Raw genomic sequence first — 21742 nt, 5'->3', positions numbered from 1 at the left:
AGGTTTCTGACGTTTACGACACTTTTTTTAATATACGGTTTATTGCCAAAAAATCATTTAAACATGAAATCTACCCATTTTTATGCTTTAAAATGCGTTTTACACTTTTTATACAGGTTTTATACGTTTTTGACATTCCTTTATTTTGTGGGTTATAGCTCAAATGTGTTGAAATACCAACTCCACACAATTTTTCTTGTTTTAAAATCCGTCTTACACGTTTTATACAGGTTTGTGACGTTTACGACAATTTGTAGTTTACGACATTCTTTAATCTTTTTGATGGTTATGATCAAAAAATTATTAAAATAGTAATTTAATTGTTTGAAAGTACGTGGAATAGCTTTTATACAGGTATTCGACGTTTACGACATTTTGTAATTTACGGTTAATAATCAAAAAACCATTTAAACTTCAAATGTGAATTTATTTTCGATCTTATAAAATACGTTTTATATCTTTTATAAGGGTTTTATACGTTTTTTACACCTTTTATACAAGTTTGTGACGTTTGCGAAATTTTGTCATTTATAGTTCATAATTAAATATAACATCTGTTCTTTCTTTAATAAAAAATATAAAAATATATGTTTTACACATTTTATACAGGTTTTATACGTTTTTGACATACCTTGATTTTTCAGTTATAATCAACAAATATTGAAATAGCAACTCCACGCAATTTTTCTTGTTTTAAAATACGTCTTACACCTTTTATACAGGTTTATGACGTTTGCGACATTTTGTAGTTTACGACTTTTCTTAATCGTTTTCATGGTTATGATCAAAAAAATTATTAAAACACTAATTGAACTCAATTTTTCTTGTTTTAAAGTACATGTAATAGCTTTTATACAGGTTTTTGACGTTTACGACATTCTTTAATATACGGTTAATAATCAAAAAAATATTTTAACTTCAAATGTGAATTTATTTTCGATCTTATAAAATACGCTTTACATCTTTTATAAGGGTTTTATACGTTTTTTTACACCTTTTATACAAGTTTGTAACGTTTGCGACATTTTGTCATTTATGCTTCATAATCAAAAGAACACTCAAACATTACATCTGTTCTTGCTTTACTCTTGAAAAATATGTTTTACACCTTTTATACAGGTTTTATACATTTTTGACATTCATTGATTTGTCATTTACAATCAATAATATTGAAATAAAAACTCACCTCATGTTTTTGTGTATTAAATTACGTGTTATGGCTTTTATACAGGTTTTTGACGTTTATGACATTTTGTAATTTACGTTATTTTTTTTAATCTATTCGAAGTTCATAATCAAAAAAATATTCAAATAACAATTAAACACAATATTTTAATGATTTATTTTACGTTTAATACCTTTTATACAGGTTTCTGACGTTTACGACATTTTGTAATTTACGGTTTATAGTAAAAAAAACATTTCAACTTCAAACCTTCCCTTATTTCGATCTTATAAAACACCTTTTATACAAGATTTATATGTTTTTGACACCTTTTATACCGGTTTGTAACATTTAGGACATTTTGTAATTTACGTCACTTCTTATTTTTTTTACGGTTATAATCAAAAATTATTGATATACCAACTTACACACATTTTTTTTCGTGCATTAAATTATGCGTTACAAGTTTTATACAGGTTTTTGACGTTTACGACATTTTGTAATTTACATCATTTTTTAATCTATTCGAGGGTTATTATCAAAAAATATACAAATATCAATTCAACACAATTTTTTAATGATTTATTTTACGTTTAATACCTTTTATACAGGTTTGTGACATTTCGTAATTTACGGTTTATATTAAAAAAAACATTTTTACTTCAAATCCTCCTTATATCGATTTTATAAAATACGTTTTACACCTTTTATAAAAGAATTATATGTTTTTGACACCTTTTATACCGGTTTGTAACATATACGACATTTTGTATTTTACGTAATTTTTTAACCTTTTTGTAGGTTATAATCGAAAAATATTGATATACCAACTCACACACATTTTTTCGTGCATTAAATGATGCGTTACAAGTTTTATACCGGTTTTTGACGTTTACGACATTTTGTAATTTACGTCATTTTTTAATCTATACGAAGTTTATTATCAAAAAAAAAAAAATTAAACATCAACTCAAAACACTTTTTATGATTTATTTTACGTTTAATACCTTTTATACAGGTTTATGACGTTTACGACATTTTGTAATTTACGGTTTAAATTAAAAAACATTTAAATTTCAAACCTCCCCCTATTTCGATCTTATAAAATACGATTTACACCCTTTATACCAGATTTATATGTTTTTGACACCTTTTATACCGGTTTGTAACATATACGACATTTTGTAATTTACGTCATTTTTTAATCTTTTTGTAGGTTATAATCGAAAAATATTGATATACCAACTTACACATATTTTTTCGTGCATTAAATGATGCGTTACAAGTTTTATACAGGTTTTTGACGTTTACGACATTTTGTAATTTACGTCGTTTTTTAATCTATTTGTAGGTTATGATTAATAAATATTCCAACATTAACTCGATATAATTCTTTTATGATTTATTTTACGATTTATACCTTTTATACAGGTTTGTGACACTTCGTAACTTACGGTTTATAGTAAAACAAACTTTTACTTCAAATTTACTCTTGGTTCGATCTTTTCAAATACGTTTTATATCTTTTAACCCGGTTTTGTATGTTTTGACACCTTTTATACCGGTTTGTTACATTTACGACATTTTGTATTTTACATCATTTTTTACTTTATTTGTAGTTTATAATCAAACAACTATTGCAATATCAAATCAACTAATTTTTTCTTGTTTTACGTTAAGTATTATACCTTTTATACAAGTTTGTGACATTTACGACATTTTGAATTTTTCCATTAAAATAAATAAATCAGTTGAAAACAACGGCTTTATTCAAAAGTCCTTACACATCCGTGGCCTTTTCCTCCATAGAAGACTTTTAGTTTGGCTGTATATGCCCCAAAGTTTGCCCACTTGGGCTGTACCCGAAAAAACAAGAAGTCGCCGTTCATTTAAGTACTTGGGGAGTTGTCGTTCCCATCTCCACCTCATCCCCGAGTCTGGTCAATTATTTTTGCTTTATTTCCTTGGACTCCAACTCGTTGCAACATAAATAAATAACACACCGAGAAAGATAACAGCATTCCGAAATATGGGCTTGTATTATTGGGGAAGAGGCGGCTGGCACACACAGACAGACGATGTGCTACGTCGTTATAGGTAGGTCGTCGGAGTCGTCATATCTGATTGTTGCCAAGCCGGCTCATTGCCTTTCTTGGTAAACTCTGGATTGCATTATTCTCTACCATTTAAAGTTGTTTTTGAAAGAAAATTTTTGTGGTGGCATCCATTGGTGTCTCCTTTTTTGGGTTGGGAGGCCTTTGCTTGGTGACAACATTACCACACACACACACTTACAGTGAGTCGTAAATCGTGTTCCTGATTAATGTCACGTTTATGTGTACCACTTTTTTTGTGGGATTTTGTCAACCAACCAAAGGAGGAAAAAGAAACATGGCAAGAGGAGGCCTATGTGAGCCATACCAATGACATCGAATGGAATCTATTGTGGTTGACACTTTTCAGCATCCTTTTGTGGCCTTTTGCTGGAAACTGGAAATTGAGAAAAGTTTTATAAATTCGAGTTCTAGAATTTTACAAGTTTTTTTAATTTTAGATTTTTTTAGTTATGGGTTAAATTCAAAAATTATCCAAATATCCACTCTTTCCATATTTTCTTGTTAAAACTTATGTATCAAACTTGGTATTGGGTTTTTGACGTTTGCGACAATCAAAAAAATTTTAAAATATGAATTTTACACCATTTTACATGTTTCAACCTAGGTTTTAGACATTTTATACAAGTCCGATGCTTACCACATATTGTAGTTTGTTTGTTAGTTGTCAAACCATTATTAAAGCATCACATTTTATTATTTTTTCTTGTTTAATAATAAGTTTTATACCTTTTATACAGGTTTTTGACGTTAACGACATTTTGTAATTTATGGATTAAAATTAAAACAAAATATGAACTTTTCAAATTTGCAATTTTGTCCTAATGTAAAATACGTTTTATAGGTTTTATACAGGTTTTTTACATTTGTGACATTTTGTACTCTTCGTTTTAAAATCAAAAAAATATGAAAAGATCAATTATATTCATTTTTACTGACTTTAAAACACATTTTATACCTTTTATACAGTTTTTTGAAGTTTTGACAAAATATTGGTACTTTTTCCTTTTTTGGTCTAAAATGACCCAACATGACCAATGTGAACAACGAAACAACAAAATTTCTTGCCTTTTATACAGATTTTTAACGTTTACGACATTTTTCATTTTATGGTTCTTAAAAAAAACATAAAAATAATAACTTTATTCACATATTAAAAAAACATTTTGAACCTTTTTACACGTTATTGACGTTTACGAAGTTTTGTACTTCGCGGATTTTAATAAAAAATGTTACATATCAACTTAATTCTTAAAGCCTTTTAAAAGTATTAACTCGTTTCTTGTTTTAAAATTCGTTTTACACTTTTTATACAGGTTTTTGACATTTGCGACATTTTGTATTTTACGGGTTTTAATCAAAAGAAATTTAAATGCCAATTTTATACACGTTTCCTTGTTTAAAAATACGTTATATACCTTTTATACTGGTTTTTGACATTTGCGACATCTTGTAATTCAACATTTTAATCGTTAAATATTAGTTTTTCGGATTACATGTTAAAATATATTTTTCACAATTATTACGCTTGCGACTCTTCATTTTTACTGGTTTTAAACCTTTTATACAAGTTTTTGACATTTGCGACATTTTGTATTTTACGGGTTTTAATCAAATAATTATTGAAATATAAAATACGTTTTATACCTTTTATGCAGGTTTTTGACATTTTTGACGTTAACGACATTTTGTAATTTACGTTTTATAAGCATAAAATATAATTTTTTATTCGTGTTATACATTTTTAAGATTTTATACGTGGTTTTACCTTTACGAGACTCCTTTTTACTTGGTTTATACCTTTTATACAAGTTTTTGACATTTGCGACATTTTGTACTTTACGGGTTTTAATCAAATAATTATTTAAATATCAAATCTACTCGCATTTTCCTGTTTAAAATACGTTTTATACCTTTTATACAGGTTTTTGACATTTAAGACAGATTGTTATTGACGCGTTTTAACGAAATCATTTTTAAAAACATGAACTCAAGACAATTTTCTTGTTTAAAAACGTATTTTACACATTTTATAGATGTTTTTGACGTTTGTGACATTTTGTAATATACGTTCTACAGGCATAAAAACTCAATTCTTTTAACTTTTACTTGTGTTAAAACACATTTTTGGCAATCTTAATGGGTTTTACGCTTACGACTCTCCATTTTTACTTGATTTATACCTTTTATACAGGTTTTTGACATTTGACACAAGTTTTTGACATTTGCGAAATTTTGTATTTTACGGGTTTTAATCAAATAATTATTGAAATATAAAATCTACTCGCATTTCCCTGTTTAAAATACGTTTTACACTTTTTATACAGGTTTTTGACATTTTTGACGTTTACGACATTTTGTAATTTACGTTTTATAAGCATAAAATATTACAGTAGTTTTTTATTCGTGTTACACATTTTTAAGATTTTATACGTGGTTTTATACCTTTTATACAAGTTTTTGACATTTTATACAGGTTTTTGACGTTTATGACATTTTGTAATTTACGTTAATTTACGTAATTTAGTTTTTATTATCCGTGTTATACAATATCTTTAAGATTTTATATGTGTTTTTACGTTTACGACTCTTCATTTTTACTTGGTTTATACCTTTTCTACAGGTTTTTGACATTTGCGACACATTGTATTTTACGGGTTTAAATCAATTATTGAAATACCAATTCTACTCGCATTACCCTGTATATAATACGTTTTACACCTTTTATACAAGTTTTTGACATTTACGACATTTTGTAATTTACGGATAAAAATTTAAACAAAATATGAACCTTTTGAATTTCCACTTTTTTTATTTTAAAATACGTTTTACACCTCTTATACAGGTTTTTGACATTTACGACAAATTGTTTTTTTTTTTTTTTGTGGAGTTTAACGAAATAATTATTGAATTATCAACTCTAGACCTATTTTCTTGTTTTAAAATGCGTTTTACAACTTTTATACAGGTTTTTGACGTTTACGACATTTTGTAATTTACGTTCTACAGGCATAAGAATCCAATTCTTTTAACTTTTAGCTGTGGTTAATATATATGGTGGGGGTGTAAAATGTGTGTTTACACCTTTTATACTGGTTTTTGACGTTTACGACATTTTGTATTTTTTCGTTTTATAAGCATAAAATGTCACAACAATACATTTGTACTTATGTTATAAAACATTTTTGTGATTTTATAGGTATTTTTACGTTTACGACTCCATTTTACTTGGTTTATACCTTTTGCGAAATTTTTTATTTTATGGGTTTTAAACAAATAATTATTGAAATATCAATTCTAAACACATTTCCCTCTTCAAAATACGTTTTATACCTTTAATACAGGTTTTTGACGTTTTCGACATCTTTTATACAGGTTTTTGACGTTTGTGACATTTTGTACTTTTCGTTTGAATATCAAAAAAGTACGCAAATATAAATTCTTTTAATATGTACTTACTTTAAAATATGTTTTATATCTTTTATACAGGTTTCAGACGTTTGCGACATTTTGTAATTTTTTTTTTTGCATTATCGAAAAAAATACAAACCTCCTCATTATTTACGACAGTTTAACATTAAAAAAATGGGTACTAACTGTCTCATTTTCCTTTTTTGGTCTAAAATGACTCAAAAAGGCCTATGTAAACAGGGAAATAACAAAATTTCTTACAAAAAAACTCATCAAACACAACAACAACCAATCATGTTCTAAATCGCAACTCTTCCCCTTTCCCCCACCACCAACATACCAAATTACTTGCTATTTTAAAAAATTCAAAAATTTGTTACCAAAATTTATTAAATATATATTTTTTTATTTTTTTCGTTCTTTTTCTTTCATCTTTCTTTATATTCCAATTCCATATTCAAATCGACAACGCCAAACTCTAGTTGTGATGGCATCACGTAACAGTCGAACCTCTGGTATGCGTCTCTTGTGGATACCAGGCGGTCGCAAAGGTCATCCGAAGGGACGTTTCGATTCGACGAATAAGAAAATCTCCTATTCGACGCGACAAAAAAAGAGCGAAGTTTGGTCATTGGGTGGCAGTAAGGCGCAAAATGAATTGTTAACGGCGTAAGTCAGACAGTCATTCAGTCGAATGTGACAACATTATTTCCCCTCATTTTGAAGAAGATGATGATGATGGGGTGTTGAAAGGTTGTAAGGTTTGATGGGCATGTCTTTAATACTTGCTATAATTGATTAAGTCACAACACAACCTGGTCGTGTGAAAATTTCTTCTCTTTTACAACACCATGCACTAATTGACACACATCACCATTACCACCACCGCCACCCTTACTCTGCTTTGTAACTTCTTGCCTGACCCATGCTTTGTCCGATCATGAAATTGCACGCAATCACATCTTTCCCTTCTCGTTCACATTTCACGATCCACATTTTAACCATACCACCCCTGCTTCAAACCAAACAGGCTGAAATGTCGGGCAACAATTTTGCTCCATAAAATAACAAAAACACTTTCGTTAATATCCACTTAATACCGCTAACTAAATAAACAACAACAGTGATTCCCATACATCCATTTAACTATTTTTGGCTCCATTCAACGTTTACGACATTTTTAACGAGTCAATATCAAAATTAATCCTCAAACACACAAATTGAGAGCTCCTAATCAACAATTCTTCGTTTTATAACTTTTATACAAGTTTTAGACATTTTCGACATTGTAGACCATAATATACAGGGTGAGATGAAAAAAACTGCAACAAAGTCAAACGCCATAATTTTTTTAAGTTTTATTGAATGAATGTAAACAAGTAAAAAAACATCAAGTTCGGCCGGGCCGAACATTTAATATCCTCCACCTTAGGGTAAAGGACAAATTTGACCCACAAATACCAATTTTTAGACATGATCATCAAAATACCGAATATCGGGAGGTACCGCTAAAACCCATACAATGTTTCGCCAACGGAGTTATAACCCATTACAACCCACAAATACCAATTTTTAGACAAATGCGCGATCAAAAACCATCAAAAACCGTTATATGGGGACTATACCAAAACGTGGACCGATATATCTTATTTTCAATACCAACCGTCCTAGATACAATACAAATCGTTCTGCTAAATTTTGACGCTCTACGTCAAATAACGTGGGCTGTATCGTGATTTCAACAGACAGACAGACGGACTTCGTTAAATCGACTTAGAATTTTATGCTGAGGGTATAACAAGTTAAAAAGCAGTAAGTTCGGCCGGGCTGAACTTTGAATACCCTCCACCATTTGGAACAAATTTGGAAATTTTCAAAAAATAAAATCCTAAAAAATTCTGTTAAAATTTTACAAATACCGAACATAGCCGTTATATTGGGGTCTATACGACGTGGAACTACGTAGGCATTGTTTGTCATAAGCCATTACCATATTCAAATTCGAAACTTGAAATAAACGGTGAATAATTTAGGTAAAATCATCAAAATATCGTATATAGGGAGGTACCGTTATATAGGAGCTGTGCGAAGACCTGGACCAGCATACACAATTTTCTGTCACAGGCTTTAGAATCCAATGCGAACTTCAAAGACGACAACTCAAACAATTTCGGTGGGTATTGTACCTAATATCGTCAAAATACCGAATATTGGGAGGTACTGATGTATGGGGCCTATACGAATACCTGGACCCGTATAGACAATTTTCTGTCACTGACTGTAGTTCCCAGTGCGAACTCTAAATACGTAATTTGAAACAATTCTGGTGAATAATGACGCTAAATTCATCAAAATACCGAATATTGGGAGGTACCGTTATATGGGAGCTATACGAAGACGTGGACCTGTACAGACAATTTTCTGTTTTAGGGTGTAGGATCCATTTCGGACTTCAAATACCAAATTTGAAACAATTCCGGTGAATAATGTCGCTAAAATCATCAAAATACCGAATATCGGGAGGTAACGTTGTATGAGGGCTATATGAATGCGTGGGCCTACATGGCCCATTTACGAACTTAACCTGCCTACTGGAAAAATAAACATGTGTGCAAAATTTTAGCCATCTATCTCGATTCATTCGAAAAATAGCGTTATTACAACAGCCAGATGGACGGACATCGCAAAATCGACTTAGAATTTTACGCTGATCAAGAATATATATACATTGTTGGGTCTGACATGGGTATTTCGAGGAGTTACAAAGGAATTTGGCACGAATTATGGCTTTCAAACGGCCAATGAAACCGTCACAAGCTGCTCACAAGATATTGGTGTCCATTGTGTGCTGGAAATGAAGCGAGGAACCTTATTTTGTAACCATTCTTGGGAGGCGCGTGCTGAGTGCGATGGTGCTGAGTCCTGTTTGGAATGTCCAAGGTCTGCGGCCAAAAATGTTTGCGTGCCCAAGGCTTTGATACACCCTCCAGAATATTTTCACGATAATATTGGGCATTTATTCTGATGCCACGGTCGATTAATACGAGCGGAGAGCAACCATCGGCTGTTATGGCCCACACCATCACTATGGCCGGCTTAAGGCTTGAGTTCTGGTGGTCAACCGAAGATGCACATTTTCAGCTGACCTCTTTGGCAGGTAAACATGTTAATTTTGTTTGCTTACAAACCGCTGGACAAGGAATGTTTTTTCATCGGAGAAAACCAAATTCGGCAGTTCACCACTTTCGGCCAAGCGAAGCAACTCTTTGGCTCTTTTGAGTCTATTTTCTTTCTGTTGCGGTGTAAGTTCTTGCACTTTCTGGAATTCCAATGGCTTTACCCCGAGCTCATTTTTTAATATTTGCCGAATGGAATAAGTTTGCGATATGTTCAGCTTACGAGCCAGCCATTTTCGGCCACTGCGACGCGGGTTTCGATCAAGTCGCTTCTGTACTTTTCGTACCATTTCAGCTGACCTTGCAGTTTTCTTCCGTCCACTTTCTTGACATCGGGTTATGCCACCAGTATCACCGTAACGAGCGAGACACAACAGATTTGTTTACATTTTAATGCTGGAGTGCTCTCACGATAGCCACTTGTGGTTTTCCAGCCAAATATAAAGAAATCACACTATCACGCTTGAATTCCATCACAAATAACTTTCTTTCTGGGAGATTCTCACCAAAATGCTTTTGTACGCTTGTAAACAATATAAAGAGCTGTCACTGGAATCATTTTAACTGCTGTCGGGCGAGTGATTTAAAAATGACAGCAGTCTGAAGTTGGTTGCAGTTTTTTCATCTCACCCAATTGACATCTTATAAGAAACAATTATTTGTTTTATACCTTTTATACAAGTTTTAGACATTTTCTACATTAAAGATCATAATATACATTTTTAATACTAATCTTCATATTTATGTGTATAATGTAATTACTACCTTTATACGGGTATTTGACGATTTTGAATTTTTTTACATTTCGTATGTTGGTTTCTTCAGATAAATAATTGCTCTTTTTATACTTTTTATACATGATTTTGACATTATTTTACATTACTTCAAATTTTCAATAATATTGTTTATTTTTTCACAAAAAAAAGGTTTTTTGGTACAAATAGGGATGGTTTGGTTTTTGACGGTTATTTGACGTTTTTGACCTTTTTTTACATTTCATATATTTTATGCAAAATTTTAAAAAAAATATCAAAATAAATCAAGTTTTCCTCAATTTCCTACATTCTTAAAAAATTTAAGCAATTTGTTAATAGTTTTATACATGTATATGACATTTGTGACCATTTTACATTGAACTTGGAAATTTCAAATTTATTCGTAACTCGAACCACAGTGCCCCATTATCTGTAGCGTTGAAGTTCATTAAATCTAACTGCGATTCAATTGTGTCTGCGCCAGCATGTGTGGGGTCTGCAATGCAGGGGGTATATGTGACCCCATTATATCTTCCATTTAAGGCCCCGCAAATCCATTTGTACATCTTCAATTTACAGTTTTATTACGCATCATATTTTTTTAAAATGCTAAGTCAATAAAGAAATGTGGAAATTGTTGATATTGTTCAGGTTCATGAACACCCACCATTAACAACAACAAAAAAAGAAGGGGTTGACTGATTGGCCTTGGTAGTGATGCTCATATTTTTATGAGAGATTTTTTATTTCAAACAAGAAAATATAAAGGCTTCTTGAATTAAGGTCTTCTGGAAAAAGACATTCGGTCTTTAGTTCAGCTATAGAAAGACCTGTTCTTCAGCTGGTGTTTACCAAGTCCTTCAGTTTCAGCTAGTCTTTATAGACACCCTGAGCTTCAGATCGTCTATACCGACTCCCTGGGGTTTAGATCGTCTATTCCGAATCCCTGGGCTTTAGATTTTCTATACCAACTCCCAGGATTTTAAATCGTCTATTCAGACACCCTGTGCTTCAGTTCGTCTATACCGACTCCCTGGGATTCAGGTCATCTATAACGGTTCTTTGGTCTTCAGCTCGTCTATATAAACTCCCTGTACTGTAGCATGTCTCTACCGACTCCTTGGACTTCAGATTATCATATCGACTTCCTGGACTTCTGATTATCTATAGCGACTCCTTGGGATGTACGTCGTCTATACCGACTCCTTTTTCTTTAGATTGTCTATACCGAATCCCTGGGCTTCAGATGTTCCATACCGACTCTCAGGCCTTTAGATGGTCTATATATTCATGCGCTTCAGGTAGTCTATACAAACTACGGGGGCTTCAGGTAGTCTATACCAACTCCCTGGGCTTCAGATCGTCTTTATCGACTCCCTTGTATTCGGATCGTCTACACCGACTTCTTCGGTCTTTAGCTCGTCTTTACAGACTTCCTGGGCCTTCAGGCTGTCTATATCGACTCCCTGGTCTTCAAATTGTCTATACCAGCTCCCTGGGTTTCAGATCGTCTAGACGAACTCCGGTTCCGTGGATCTCCGGATCGTCCTTACAGTCTCCCTGGACCTTCGTCTCGTCTATACAGACTCATGGGGCCTTCACATTATTTATACCGACTGACTGGACTTCGAATCGTCTGTACCAACTCCCATGTCTTCAGATCGTCTACTGGATGGATCCCTGGACCTTCGGATCGTCCATACAGATTCCCTGTGCCTTCAGATTGTCTATACAGACTCCCAGAACTTTGGGTCGTCTATACTGACTCCCTGGCCTTCAGATCGTCAACATCGGTTCCCTGGGCTTCCTGTCGTCTATATCAACTGCCTCGACTTCAATTCGTCTGTACTGATTCTATTAGCTTCTGATTTCCTAATCCGACTGACTTGGCTTCAGGTCGTCTATATGGCCTCCCAGGGATTCAATTTGTCTATATCGACTCCCTAGGCTAGGTCGTCTATATCGATTCCTTGGTCTTCAAATCGTTTATACCAGTTCCGTGGGATTAAAATCGTCTATATCGGATCCCTGGTCTTTAGGTCGTCTATATTGACTCCCTGGGCTTCAGATAATTTATACCGACTCCCTGGGCTTCAGATAATTTATACCGACTCCCTGGACTTCAGATCGTCTATACCAAATTCCTGGCCTTCATATCATATAAATCGACTCCCTGTGCTTCAAATCGTCTCCCTGTTATTCAGGTCATCTATACCGACTACTTCGGTCTTCAGCTCGTCTATATAAACTCCCTGTACTTTAGCATGTCTCTATCGACTCCTTGGACTTCAGATTATCATATCGACTTCCTGGGCTTTTGATTATCTATATCAACTAACTGATTAGCTATATCAACTCGTCTATACCGACTTCCTGGGATACAAATCGTCTGTACTGATTCCCTGGGATACAAATCGCCTATGCCGGCTCCCTGGGTTTTAGGTCGTCTATATGGACTCCCTGGGTTTTAAGTCGTCTTCAGATCGTCTATATCAACCAACTGCGTTTCAGATCGTCTATATGGACTCTCTAGGCTTCAGATAGTTTTTATATATTCCATAGCTTTCAGATCGTCTATATCGAATCTCATGGTTTTAGAACATCTATACGGACTCTCTTAGCTTCAGATCGTCTACATTGAATTACTGGACTTCAGATCGTCTATGCAGACTTCCTGGCTTCAGCTCGTCTATACAGACTCTCTAGGCCCTCAACTAATCTATATAGAATCTCTGTTGCAGCTACTCTATATAAGACATACTACCTTCCTCTCCTCTTCCCCTCTCTTTGGTTGTTTCTAGCCTTTGTACATTTTGAAATAAATATCCAGAAATGAAATCGGCACGTAAACACTAATTATCAATAAATGTCACGTCAGCGACAAACAAATAAATTGTAGTTTTGAGTGTAATTTTCAATACGCTTTTGAAGCTTGTCATTTGTAATTTTTTATTTTTTAATGGAATTGCTGTGTTCGGCTGAAAAAGTAGGTTAATTTAGATACAGCAATTTCAACCGACTCTTCTTACAAAGTACACAGGCTTTGTTGTGAACCGAAAAGACGTCAAACATGCTGAGAGATTGATTAAATAATAAATGGGGGAGATATAGAGAGAGAGAGAGAGAGTGAGAGAGAAAATATTAAATGTACCGACATTAGAGTGTAATAGAGAGGAGCGGCTTTTTAACGACAAATGAAAAAAACAATATTAAGTTTAATTGATTTAATTTTTTCTCCATCCCACCCTAATAACCATTTATGCTTATTTGTGAAAACGCATAAAAAATTAACAACCTAAACACGATCATTTTACACTTGAATTACCATTAAATATGCAGAGAGAAAAATGTTCAACACACAAAATTAATGCAATTTACATAATGGAATAATAAGTAATTTAACAAGTCTAAAATAGCGTGTAATTTATACGAGTCGAACTAGGCGAACATTAGGGTAAGTCGTGGGATGCGAAAAAAAATTTAAACAAAATCATGTTAAACAAAAGTTTTATTTTTTTTTTTTTTTTGCGAAAACGGAACTTAAGCATTTTTCTTAAGTTTCCTCTCTAATGTAGGTAGAGAAATATAAATAAAAACCAAAAAATATCTTCTTGGGCGAGGGAAATTAAACCATCCTAGGGCACATTTCCATAATATTTCCTTGGGTTATTTATAAAGATGAATGCAGGTGTTATTTATAGACGATTGAGAATGATAGCGAGTCCGAAGGCAGTAAGACTTAATGGAGAAAAGCTGATTGCTAGGAGTCTTTGATGCGAGTTAAATTGTAGAAATAGACAAGCTGATGGTCTGGAATCCATAAAAACAGACGAGCTGAAGCCCAAGAGTCGATATAGACGAGATGAAGCCTATAGAGTTGATATAGGCGAGCTGAGGCCAGGGAGTCGATATAGACGAGCTGAAGGCCAGACAGTCGATATAGACGAGCTGAAGCCCAGGGAGTCCATATAGACGAGATGAAGATCTGGGAGTCGATATAGACGAGCCGAAGGCTAGACAGTCGATATAGGCGAGCTGATGGCCAGGGAGTCCATATCGACGAGGTGAAGCTCAGGCAGTCTCTATAGACGAGCTGAAGCTCAGGGAGTCGATATAGACGAGCTGTAGCTCAGGGAGTCTCTATAGACGAGCTGAAGGCCAGGGAGTCTCTATAGACGAGCTGAAGCTCAGGGAGTCTCTCTATAGACGAGCTGAAGGCCAGGGAGCCTGTATAGACGAGATGTACGCCAGGGAGTCTATAGAGATCAGCTGTAGGCCAGGGAGTCTATAGAGACCAGCTGTAGGCCAGGGAGTCTATAGAGACCAGCTGAGGCCAGGGAGTCTATAGAGACCAGCTGTAGGCCAGGGAGTCTATAGAGACCAACTGTAGGCCAGGGAGTCTGTATAGAAGCTGAAGCTCAGGGAGTCTGTATAGACGAGCTGAAGGCCAGCAAGTCTGTCCTGGAGGCTAAGAAGTCGGAATACACTTTTTAAATCCCAAGGATACCAAGTATGGACGTCTTGGAGTTCAAGGAGTCCGTATGTACTACATTTGGTCCGAAAAGTCTGTGGAGACGAGGCCAGATGGTCTCTGGAGATGAGCTGTTCGCAAGATAGTCTGTGGAGCTGGAGGTCTAGAAGTATGGATAGACGTCCAGGAGGCCGAGAAATCTATATAGATTAGCCCCTTGTGGACGAGCAGTTTAGTCTGTACAGACGTGGTTAGACAATCTGGAGACTATGTACATTTTTCGGAATTCCTTTTATCGATAGAAGATCTTTAGAACACCTTGAATCCATGGATGAACCTTAGAACACCATTCAGCCATAGAAGTCCTTTGGAAAGTTTTCTTTCCTTAGAAGAGCTTTAAAAATAGACCTTAAGTAAAAATGATATTTACTATCTATAGAACCATCCTCTTACCCGTTTTATTCACAGATGGTCGTTGGATGGTCTTCTTATCTGCTTCTTATCTTTAAAAGTCCTTTGAAAGTTTTTTTTGTCCTTAGAAGACCTCTCAACATTTTTCTAGTCACATAAATCCATTGAAAAGCCTTCTAGCCATGGAAAATCTCCAGGGAATTTATATATCCAAATTTTAAAATTTCCCAACACAATCTGGCATCCCTGTTTGACATATAGGTTTATGTTTACAAAATCCGCCGGCCTTCAAGTGACCATATCTGTTGCAAATTTTTGCAAAACTTGACATTTTTTGATTGTTGTTTTTGTTTTGAACAACTTTTACCAGACCAGTTTGGCCAGACCACAGCCGTCCATCCATCGTTTGTATCGATTTATATAAACAACAATTGTTTGGAAACACAAATCACATTTAACCACTCAATATTGCTGACATCGGCGTATTCAATATAAAATAGCAGCCCTTGTGCACCCTTTCCATTCCCTCCCCTCCCCCCATATCCACTTGACATCAATATCATCTTCATCTCCTTCATCGTCGACAACGTCATCATCATCAAATGACATTGTTGTCATTTATTTTATACAATAAATTTATTATTGTTATTGTTGTTGATGTTGTTGTTGTTGTTTTTTGTTGTATTATTGTTTATTTAAGCATTATTTTGCTGTAGCATTTCAATTCATTTGTGGCGTTGTTGTTTGCCATGATATCCATCCAGTCAGCCATCCATCCATTCGGAAATTTATGCCGGACGGCCATCACCTCAAATCAGTATCGAACGAACTGCTGGCTTCTACTTGAAGTGTTCGCGTGTGTGTTTTTTTGTTACCTTTTAATCGACAGATCATAGAAAAGGGATTTCCTTCCACAATCAGAGATCGCGATTCTCAGAGTCGGTTTTATAATCATCAGAAAATATGTTGTTTCATTGTCAATAACACTCGAAGTTTTTTTCACGTGGAAGTGGAATCTCATTGATCGTCGTTTCCATTTAACGTCACTGCCATTGTCGTCACCTGAAACTGCAAATCAACCCCCCTCGGAATGTTTAACGTTTTCTATATTTTCGCATGGATTTCATCAATTTGCTGGTATTTTGTAAATCAACAACGTCGGCGTTTAATATGGAGGTGTGTCTGTGTGTGTGTGTGTGGGTAAATCGAAACTTTCATTAGGTTGGGGGCCAGAGAGATATTCATTTGTTGAAAAAGCTTTAATAATCTCTTTGCAAAAAAATATCCATTTTATATTGGAAAAGCATTTAAGCGGTTGTTTTGTATTGTGTGCTGCCACCTACGACTCTCAAATGGAATCTAAGTGAAATTAAGTGATTTGAATCAGGTTTCGGAAAAAACCTTCATTCTAAGGCCTGCTCAAAATCAATAATGTGAGAAAGTAATAAAAAACACAATGTAGTGCATACTTTTAGGCGAGGTTTCAGAAAAAGCCTTTCATTCTAATGGGGGGTTATAATCAATAATATGAAAAAGTAAACAAGTAAAAAAGCAGTAAGTTCGGCCGGGCCGATCTTTAAATACGCTCCACCATTTGGAACGATTTTGGCAATTTTCAAAAAAATAAAATTCGTTAAAAATTCTGTTAAAATCTTAAAAATGCCGAATGTAGCCGTTATATTGCGTCTATACGACGACATGGATCTGCATACGCAACTTTTGTCATAAACCATTACAATATACAAATGCAAAACTTGAATAAACAAGTTAAAAAGTATCAGTCGGTATTGCCGCCAGAGATATACCCTCAGCCTATGTTCGATTATCTAAATATATTTTGACTAGTGTTAAGGTTATTCAAACGTTTGACCCTCTATGGAGCAGATCCCGAAGGAATGGGCCAAAAGATGATATAAATATTTCGACAGATGTGCCAAGTCTAAATGGAATCGGATGTTAATTTGGCGATTTATGAGCTTTATGGGTACTCAAAATTTCAATATTTTGTGGGGGAGGTACTTGATGGAGTGGACCGATATTGTCAATTTTCACACCTGTCCTAGCACTGACGCAAATATTAGGATTCGCAAAGTCGGAGCAAATTCGGATTAGCCTTTCTTTTTCTGTGCAAAAAATTTGTTTTTTTTTTTTTTTTTGAAAATTTCGACCTTTTGTGGGGGAGGTACCAGAAGGAGTGGGCCGATATTGTTCATCTTAACACAACACCTTGGGTTAATATAAATATTGGGATGTGTGAAATTTGAAGACAGTCGGATTCTTACATAACATTTTATGAGAGTTGTAATTATTCAAAATTTTGACCATTTGTGGGGAAGGTATTTGATGGAGTGGACCGATATTGCCCATTTTCACACCTGACCTAGCACTGACGCAAATATTAGGATTTGCAAAGTTGGAGCAAATTTGGATTATCCTTTCTCTTCCTGTGCAAAAAATATATTTTTTGAAAATTTCGACCTTTTGTGGGGGAGGTACCAGAAGGAGTGGACCGATATTTTTCATCTTAACACCAGACCTTGGGTTAATATAAATATTGGGATGTGTGAAATTTGAAGACAATCGGACTCTTACATAACATTTTATGAGAGTTATAATTATTCAAAATTTTGACCATATGTGGGGGAGGTACTTGATGGAGTGGACCGATATTGCCCATTTTCACACCTGACCTAGCACTGACGCAAATATTAGGATTTGCAAAGTTGGAGCAAATTCGGATTATCCTTTCTCTTCCTGTGCAAAAAATATATTTTTTGAAAATTTCGACCTTTTGTGGGGGAGGTACCAGAAGGAGTGGACCGATATTGCCCATCTCCGAACTCGATCTAAGTTTGACAAAAATATTACGTTGTAGCCAATTTGGACCAAATCGGATACTCCCTTCGAGAGTTATCGTGCGCACCAGCCAGCCAGACAGACAGACAGACAGACAGACAGACAGACAGACAGACGGACGGACGGACGGACGGACGGACATCGCTAGATCGACTCCAAATGTTCTGAAACGGATTTGGTCCAAAGAGACCTAGGGTCTAAAACCGTTATTTCGACTAGGCACGTTTTGGACGTATCAAATGATATATACCCTCTGTAGCCATATGGCTGAGGGTATAAAAAGTTCGGTGAATAATGTAGCTAAAATAATCAAAAATCCGAATATAGGGAGGTACCGTTATATAGGCGCTATATGAAGACGTGGACCTGCACAGACAATTTTCTGGCATGGGCTGAAGTATTCATTTCGAACTTCACATGCGAAATTTGAAACAATCCTGGAAAATAATGTCGCTAAGATCATTAAAATACCGAATATCGGGAGGTATCGTTATATGGGGGATATACGAAGACGTGGCCCTGCACAGACAATTTTCTGTCTTAGCCTATAGTATTCATTATGAACTTCAAACATCAAATTTGAAACAATTCCGGTGAATAATGTCGCTAAAATCATCAAAATACCGAATGTCGGGTGGTTCCGTTATATGGAGGCTAAACCAAAACGTGGACCTATATCACCCATTTTCAATACCAAAAGTTCTGCAGACATAATTTTGTTCGAAAGCTAGAGCGACTTCCACAGACGGATAGACGGACAGACGGACAGACGGACGGACATCGCTAAATCGACGTAGAATTTTATGCTGATCAAAGATATATATACTTTGTAGGGTCAAAATGTATATTTCGAGGTGTTACAAACGGAATACTATGGCGGAGAGTATAAAAAAGAAAACACAATATAGTGCATACTTTTAGGCGAAGTTTCCTTGGTCAGCACTCAAACTCAATCACAATATTTAAAAGAACTTTAAGTATTTGAAAAGCAAAGGTGTCAAAATGAATTTGTATTATTTGTTGTCCTTGGCGCCTTCATAATAATTTGGGGGGCATAATTTATCTCAATTTTCTAAGTTTTCAGTCCTAATTTTCAACCGCATTGTCTTTAAATTGGTACTTTGAATTCTCATTGGATGGATAAATTCCTATAAAATTTTTCAAGGTTGAACACAAGTCCTATAAGTTAACCCATTTCGTTCCGAGATTTATTTTTTTTTCTACCCTCAGCCATATGGCTAGAGAGAGGGTATATATCATTTGATACGGTCAAAAGGTGCCTCATCGATATAACGGATTTAGACCCTAGGTCTCTTTGGACCAAATCCGTTTTAGGACATTTGGAACCGATCTAGCGATGGCCGTCCATCCGTCTGGCTGGCTGGTGCGCACGATAACTCTCGAAGGGAGTATCCGATTTGGTCCAAACTTGGTTCATCGTAATATTATTATCAAACTTAGATCGAGTTCGGAGATGGGCAATATCGGTCCACTCCTGGTACCTCTATCACAAAGTGTTGAAATTTTCCAAAAAAAAAAAATTTCTGCACGGAGAGAAAAAAAGGATAATCCAATTTTACTTTAACTTTGAAAATCCTTTGAAATATGGCTCGTGAGCTGAACATATCGAAATATTCCATTCGGCAAATATTGAAAAATGACCAAATATTGAAATAAGCATTGAAATTCCAAAAATTGCAAGAACTTACACCGCAACAGAAAGAAAATAGACTCAAAAGAGCTAAAGAGTTGCTTCGCTTGGCCGAAGGTGGTGAACTGCCGAATTTGGTTTTCTCCGATGAGAAAACATTCGTTGGCAGTTTGTAAACAATCAAAATGATCGTGTTTACTTTCCAAAGAGGTCAGCTGAAAATGTGCACCTTCGGTTGGCCACCAGAACTCAAGCGCGGGCCATGGTGAGGGTGTGGGCCGCCATAACAGCCGATGATCGCTCTCCGCTCGTATTAATCGACTGTGACATCAGAATAAATGCCGAATATTATCGCGAAAATATTCTGGAGGGTGTATTAAAGCCTTGGCCGCAGAACTTGGAAATTTCAATAGAATTCAGAAAATGAGGTTCCCCGCTTCATTTGCAGCGCACAATGACCACCAAAATCTCCGGATACCAATACGTTGGACTATTTGTCTGTAATATTTTGGGAAGCAAGGTTGGCACAAAATAATACCAAAGTGTCGATCTCCTCAAGCAAGCGCTTCACCGAAAATGGACCAAAATCCTGCAGATCAACATTCGGGCAGCGTGTGACGGTTTTATTGGCCGTTTGATGGCCATAATTCGTGCCAAAGGTGACCAATTAGAACAAATCTAAACTTATTCTAAAATTTGATGCTATTTCCGACATTTTTTGTCGGATGACGTTTGACTTTGTTGCAGTTTTTTATCGCCCTGTATAGCTGCAAAAGTCTCTCAAAAAGAATTCTTAAAAAAATCATGCTTATAGCTCTTATAGTCCTTCGGAATTTTTTCTTAAAAACCCACGTAGCTTCAAATATTTTTAAAAATCTACGTCTTAGCTCCAGTAGCCCCTCAAAAAATATTCTTAAAAAATCCACACTTATAGCTCTGCTTGTTATTGAAAAACCAGTTGGAAAAGTCAAAAGTCGGACGGGGCCGACTATATGATACTATGCATATTTAGTAGAGCTCCCGTAACAAAAGAATTTATATTGGATTTTTTTTTTTTTTGAAGTAGATCATACAATCTATCAACCCTTGGCTTTAGAGGAGTTATAATTTGGTTTCAGAGGGAACTAATATATGGAAGGCATATCCAATTCTGAATCGATTTTCACCAAACTTGACGGAGACATTTTTATCTTTTATACCAAATAACACTGCTATAGAATGGAAACGTAAGTCCCGAAATTCACTCCATTTGGGCTGATATTAGCCATTTTTTTTCACAATAAACCTGAAATCGGATTAAGGATATTATGGGAGCCATATCCAAATCTGAGCTGATGTCGATAATATTTGACAAAGGTATTTCCGAGCTCTATAAGATATCTGTTACCAAATTTCATTCTTGTGGAGTGCACATTACAAATATGACTCAAAGACCAAATCGGATGAAAAATATATATGGGAGCCAAAGCTATATCTGAACCTATTTTCACCATATTTGATGGACTTGCTAGAAGCAAGTCGGATGTGCCAAAAATAGGATTCGTCCTTGAGCCAAAAAAGTATTGTTTGGAAAATTTCATCTCAATCGGATAATAAATGCGACCTGCATTTTGCAGACGGACGACGGACAGACGGACTGATATGCATAAATAGACTCTGAAAGTGATTCTATAAAGATCCTCAAAAGTAACTATGTTTCTATCTCGCTTCCTTCTCCATGTTACAAACTAAT

General features: G+C 35.0%; 1 protein-coding gene across 7 annotated transcripts in view; it reads left to right on the top strand.

Annotated features, from left to right (window-relative positions):
* The window catches only part of LOC101898262 (TNF receptor-associated factor family protein DDB_G0272098), a 58928-nt gene that overhangs the window by 24482 nt on the left and 12704 nt on the right, over nt 1-21742 (top strand). For 2 of the 7 annotated variants that reach the window (XM_059129352.1, XM_020036941.2), the window contains exon 3: nt 7173-7359. The exons of 4 other annotated variants lie outside the window; for them this stretch is intronic. In XM_059129352.1, coding sequence (XP_058985335.1) covers nt 7178-7359 — 182 coding nt within the window. In that variant the 5' untranslated portion in view covers nt 7173-7177. Of the gene's footprint in view, nt 1-7172; nt 7360-16485; nt 16680-21742 lie in introns of those variants that run through there. One more of the 7 variants, XM_011294437.3, reaches the window with a different exon arrangement.

Source organism: Musca domestica, unplaced genomic scaffold, assembly GCF_030504385.1.
Source record: "Musca domestica strain aabys unplaced genomic scaffold, Musca_domestica.polishedcontigs.V.1.1 60, whole genome shotgun sequence".
In the NCBI taxonomy this organism is placed as follows: Eukaryota; Metazoa; Arthropoda; class Insecta; order Diptera; family Muscidae; genus Musca; species Musca domestica.
Note: the sequence above shows the minus strand (reverse complement) of the source record. Positions and strands in the feature narration are given on the sequence as shown.